Source organism: Ammospiza nelsoni, chromosome 5 (assembly GCF_027579445.1).
Source record: "Ammospiza nelsoni isolate bAmmNel1 chromosome 5, bAmmNel1.pri, whole genome shotgun sequence".
NCBI classification, from domain to species: Eukaryota; Metazoa; Chordata; class Aves; order Passeriformes; family Passerellidae; genus Ammospiza; species Ammospiza nelsoni.
The window spans coordinates 4,403,226-4,409,225 of record NC_080637.1 but is presented as its reverse complement, the minus strand read 5'-3'; the positions used below and the strand labels follow the sequence as shown (position 1 = coordinate 4,409,225).

Sequence of the window (6,000 nt, the reverse complement as noted above, 5' to 3'; positions counted from 1 at the left end):
GGGGCCTTGGCCACCTTTGCACTCGGTGGCTGCCAAGGTGAGAGGTGGAGGGAACCCTGCCCTGCCCTGTGGGCAGTTTTCCTAAACCAGCCAGGGCTCCCCAGATGGCAAGCAAGAGAAGCTTTCCCTTCCCAGAGGATGGAACCAGAGGGTTTTACCAAGAAGAACTTGGAGCTTTGCTACCTGGGACATGAGCTGATGGCATCTTCCCATTGTCATAACCATGTAATGGGAGTGATGCTGGAAAATAAAAGAGCTCAAGGCATATTCCACAGCAGCCCTGTCCTGTTTGTAATTTGTACATAGCCCCCAGCCAGTGATAGGTTTTACCAGCCCTGAGGAAAGCCCCAGCCTTGAAGCATCTCCCGGGCTTGTGCTCCCCAAGGGAGCGTGAGTAGGAGACACTGGCAGTGGGGCACCCTTCCTCGGCACCCAGCCAGCTGCAGGAACTGTCCCCTCAGCATCCCCCTCGCTCAGAGGGGCTGTAGGTGCCAAAATGACAAATGGCACCCCCAGCACCGCCCCTGTCCTGCAGGGGACAAGAGGGGGCAGAGGGATGCGGGACCCGGCTGAGAGATGCGGGCATGGCTGACGGATGCAGGCACGGCTGAGGGATGCGGGACCCGGCTGAGGGATGCGGGATCCCTCTAAGGGATGCGGGACTCGGCTGAGGGATGCGGGAAGGGCTGAGGGATGCGGGACTCGGCTCAGCTGAGGGGTGCGGGAAGGGCTGAGGGATGCGGGAAGGGCTGAGGGATGTGAGACCCCCCTGAGAAATGCGGGACCCGGCTGAGGGATGCGGGACCCGGCCGAGGGATGCGGGATCCGGCCGAGGGATGCGGGACCCGGCCGAGGGATGCCAGCCCTGCAGGGATCCCCTGCAGCACAGGAGGCCGCCCTGCGCGCAAAAGGGGCCGGTCCCGAGCCGGGGAGGAGGAGGAGGAGGAGGAGGCGAGGCTGGGTCGCTCTCTCTGTCTCCTGTCAGGCTCGCAGGCTGTGCGCTCACGGCGGGGCAGGAGCCCGGCGCTCCGGGCACCATGATCCTGTGGCTGTGCCTCTGCTGGGGCTTCTCCCCCTCGGCCGGACAGCCCGACTCGGAGCTCATGGCCAGGTACCTGGAGGAGCAGCTGCTGGCCGACTACAGCATCGTGGAGCAGGTAGGTTTGGAGGCGGAGGTGGATCGGGAGCAGCAGCATTGACAAGCGGGGCAGGCTGGTAAAAATGCGATTATTCCACCTGTCCCTGCGGCCGGGCTCCGTGCGAGGTGCTGCAGCCAGCACGGGGCTGTGCTGGATGTGCTAAACCAGGAGATCACCCAGGACATCACCCCGGACATCACCCAGGACATCACCCTGGTGATCACCCTGCCCTGCTGGTGCTGCTGTCCCGGCACGGCTCGGTCCGACCCCCGTCCATCCCCACGCTGTGCTAACGAGGCTTTTCACAGGCACAGGGGAGCTAAAGCCGTGTCCTGGCCACGCTCCAGTCTGAGTAATCCCGAGTATTTCAAGCTCCGGGGACAGTTTTTCTTTCTGCCCATGGTGTTACTGTACTTGATTTTTAACTCGTGCGTTTTTAACTCGCGCAGTTTTAACTCGCAACATTTTTAATTCATGAAACAAAGCACATGAATTTCAGCTTCTAAAAGGCTTCTTGACAATGAAAGGGAAAAAAGTTCTACAAGTGAGGGAGGGCTATTATGTTGTGTTGTTGTGTGGCTTATATTTTCTAAGGAAATGGGGTTGAAAGAGCAATGAACTTTTTGCAAGAGTTTGGGTGGTGGTTTGGGAGGCTGTGATCTATTTCAAGTGGAAAGTGTCCCTGCCCATGGCAGAGGGGCTGGAATTAGATAATCTTTAATGTTTCTTCCAATCCAAACCACTTGGATTCTATAAAAGAGGGCTTCGGGTCTGCGCTCACATCTTTCAGGACCATACGTTTCCATGTGTGACTTTGGGTCACTTAGGGCATCAGTGACTTAAATTTGATCAGGTCTGAGAGGCTCTGTGGCACCCGAGGCACCCATGTGGGGCTGAGATACAATGCAGGAACTGTGGAATACCTGTGCCTGGCTGGAGGTCAGGTGGGATACTCCAGTTTGTTTAAAATGTCAGTATTTGTCTGTATTTGCCATCTTCTGCCATGCAGCAGGTGGGAAGGGTGAGACTCTTCACATATATCTGTATCTATCCCTCCTAGAATAGAAAGAATCTCTCTCCAGAAGCATTGACATCTCTGCCCTATGGGGTCACTACTAGCAATTATCCGGCTTCAATGAGGGTGTTGGAAAGCTTTAAAGCTAAAAGTTTGGTAATTTGGAAATTTGGTTCCATTAGATTACGCCAGTGAAGCTACCAATGGACTGGTAACAAACCCTGCAGCAGTATTTTGGTAGTAGTCAAGAAGTCCTAGAAAACAAGATGCTGCTATATGGGGATCCTTAACTCATCACTGATGATCCCCAGACTTTGGAAGGTGGTTCTTGAAGTCACACAGAACCTTCTTATGCAATTCAGCAAGCAAACAAGGCGGGTTTTGGTGGGGAAAGATAGGAACCTAAAAATAAAGATAGGTTCCTAAAAATAGGAACCAAGTTTCCAGTTTCACTGATTAGTCTTCAAAAACTCCTGTGACCAGAACAACAGGTGGATTTCTTCCAAAAGGTAAATTTTCAGTAAAAAAATACTGAGGGCTACTGATCTCTCATCCCTGACTCTGCTCTAAGCAGGGCAAACTTCACAGACATTTATCTGTCTTGTTCTGAAGAACTTGCAGTGATGGAGAATCTGCAGCCTCTCACAGCAGGCTCCTGAGGGGCTTTATTTGTCTGAGATAACAGACCCAGACAGAAAGTTTCTTCCAAAACTTAACATGCAAATGATTCCTCTCCTCTCCTCTCCTCTCCTCTCCTCTCCTCTCCTCTCCTCTCCTCTCCTCTCCTCTCCTCTCCTCTCCTCTCCTCTCCTCTCCTCTCCTCTCCTCTCCTCTCCTCTCCTCTCCTCTCCTCTCCTCTCCTCTCCTCTCCTCTCCTCTCCTCTCCTCTCCTCTCCTCTCCTCTCCTCTCCTCTCCTCTCCTTTCCCAAGGGAGCTGTTTTCCCTTGGTTCTAATTTCACAAGATGTTGGCTAAAACGATGCAGAAGGAAATAGTAAAGATTCTCGTGGATGAAACTTTAATTTCCCCGTTGGGCATTCCTGAGCTTTTCAATGCACAATATAAACATGCATAAAATCATCTCTTTGGCAAGGGCTGCTGCTATTTCAGAGTAAATAAACTGAAAGGGCAAACCAGGTAAAACATATTGTTGCATTCTTCTTCTCTCTGGGGTTCCACTGACAGTTTAAGATGGCACTTGGCTTCCCTCATTGACAAAAGCCTTGCTTTGGGGAGGGGCTTCATTTGGAGATGTTGTTGAGCAGCCATGTGAGAAGTCAGAGGAGTTGATGACAAGGGTGAGACAGGGAGCACAATTGCACTGTCATAGGTGAAGCACTTTGTTTCATAACAAGGTCTGTGGCTGAATTTCAATATCTTTATTCGTGTTTTGCACATAACCAGTGCTTTTCTGTCACTGCACAATAAATACACAGTAGCTGTGGAGAGTATTTAGGCAACAGATCTGCTCTTGAGATAATATTCATACAGCTGAAGCTGTAGCACTAATTTAAACAAGTTATAGAACCATAGAATGATTTGGGTTGGAGGGAACTTTAAAGAGCATCCAGTCCCCAAACCTTTGCCTTGAGCAGGGACATCTTCCACTAGAACAGGCTGCTCAAAACCCCATCCAGCCTGGCCTTCAGTATTCCAGGGATGTTCTTAGCATCCAGGGCCAGGGCTAAAGTCTGACCTTCCTGCCATCATGTGGCATTCATATTTTCTGGAAAAATCCTTTTACCCAGGATTTTTGCCCTGGGAAGCGGGGAAGTCTCAGAGAAAAAGGAAAACAACAATTATCTCATTTGCTTCTCCTGTGTTTTGCTCACATGGAATGTGTTTGGAAATTGTTCACCAACAGGTGATTGTTTTATTGGTTTCTGCTGGGGGTTGCTTTGACTCTTTGGCCAATCAGTGCCAAGCTGTGTCAGGACTCTGGAAGAGTCACAAGTTTTCATTATTATCTTTCTAGCCTTCTGTAAGTATCCTTTCTGTATTCTTTAGTATAGTTTAGTATAGCATTCTTTAATATAATATAGTATGATAAAATAATAAATTAGACTTCTGAGAACATGGAGTCAGATTCATCATTCCTTCCTCCATCTGGGGAACCCTTCAAGTACAACAGCCATCATACAGAGGGTCTCTTGCCAAACACCACTGCCCAAACACCAGCACCTCCTTGCCCAAGACAGCCACATTCCACTGCTGAGCTTTGATCAGTGGCTCTGTTAATACAGAAGAGACCCAGGTTTTAATTTTAACCAGAGGAGCATTTGAACCTGGCCATGGGTGATCAGTCACACAGCCTCGTGTCTGGGATTGAACAAGTGACATGTCTGCTGTAGGCTGAACTGACCCCACTCACTCCCTGAACTCTTTGCAGGTTGCTCGGCGCGTCCCAAGACAGGCCAAATTCCTGCAGAGGCTGGTATGTATCACACCCTGTCTTTGTTTTACCTCATGGGAGCTACATTTTCCCTGGATATGTGTCTGTGTGTGTGTGCATCCCTGCTGGGGCACCAGTTGTGGGTTTCTCTGGGTCTGGATTGAAGGCCCTTGAGATGGCAGTTCATGTTCACACTCAGGTGTTTATTATTTCTTGTTAGTAAAACAGTCTCACTACTGTGAGTTCAGCAGCTTTTCATTAGAAGGCACAAAATGGCCAACAATCTCTTGTTACAAGGGCTTTTAAGACTAAACTATCCAATTAAGAGCTGACACCTGGATTATTTTCCCTTTTAACCCAATAACTGATCCCAAAGAGCTGCAATGGGGACTTTTCTGCCCAATTACAAAATGCCACCAAACCCAAGAAGAAGCATGAAGAAGAAGCCCAGGGTGACACCCTGTGCCCTCCATCTTGCTTCCATCCACAACACACTAAAAGTCCCAAAACCTCAATTTCTCACCAAGTGATACACCTACACTGCTCTCTATAATCTGTTTCACACTTTAGTGGCTTCCAGTCTATCTTGAAGGCTGGGAAACTTTCTCCATGGATGAGGGTCACAGTCAGAGCTCCCCTGGGGGTCAGGGCACCCCAGAGCAGACACAGGAATATTCCCTGTGCCCTGGGTTTCCATACATCCCTGTGCCCAGGGATGAACTATTTGATGGTACAGTGAGATTCTGAAAAAAGAAATCTTCATTTTGATCAATGCAGCAGGTACAAATTCTTCTAATATTTCCCAATCCATCTTCTCAAGCCCAGATTTTCAGGAAGAACATCTAATGTTACCAACCTTAACAACACAGTGAATATTAGCCTGATGAAATCTCACTGAGTTTGAAGAGAAGGGGGGTTTGCCTTGGAATTTGAAGACCTCTGTAGTTTTCAGCCAAAATTTCCTGGAGAAAGGAAGAAAACAAGGAAGCCAATATCCTTCTTCCAGCACATAAATCTAAAATTTAGATGCAGAGGGGCAGCCAGTAGAATTGCTGCTCATGGCCAGTTATTTTTCTGGCTTTTCTGGGGAATTCCCAGTTCATTTCACACATTGAGCAGCCATCACCTTAACAGCTTCTGGTCCCCTTCATCTTTGACAAACTGCAATCAGCAGCATAGAGAGAAACTCCCAGGCTTATTACCAGTTTATTACTTCTAATTTGAGAGACAGTCAATTTGTTTTGATGAAAGTAACTGATAAAGGCAAAAATACTGAATGGATTTCATATATTCAGCTCTTTTTCTGTTCTTCCAAATATTTCATGTAAATGAGCATAAAATAATTTGCTTGGTGAGAAAATCTCAGCTGCCAGTTCATCATCATGACCAGGACACCTCCACAAAGCATCCAGCCAACATGCCTAATGGCAGTGTGCTAATCTGCTGCCTTGGCAT

The 6,000-nt window shown here is 48.7% G+C and overlaps 1 protein-coding gene across 1 annotated transcript in view; it reads left to right on the top strand.

Moving 5' to 3' along the window:
- The first annotated feature begins 965 nt into the window (after nucleotides 1-965).
- The window catches only part of ITIH5 (inter-alpha-trypsin inhibitor heavy chain 5), a 49,499-nt gene continuing 44,464 nt past the window's right edge, over nucleotides 966-6,000 (top strand). Inside the window, exons 1-2 of the mRNA XM_059472725.1 lie at nucleotides 966-1,157; nucleotides 4,543-4,587. Coding sequence (XP_059328708.1) covers nucleotides 1,038-1,157; nucleotides 4,543-4,587 — 165 coding nt within the window. The 5' untranslated portion in view covers nucleotides 966-1,037. The remainder of the gene's footprint in view (nucleotides 1,158-4,542; nucleotides 4,588-6,000) is intronic.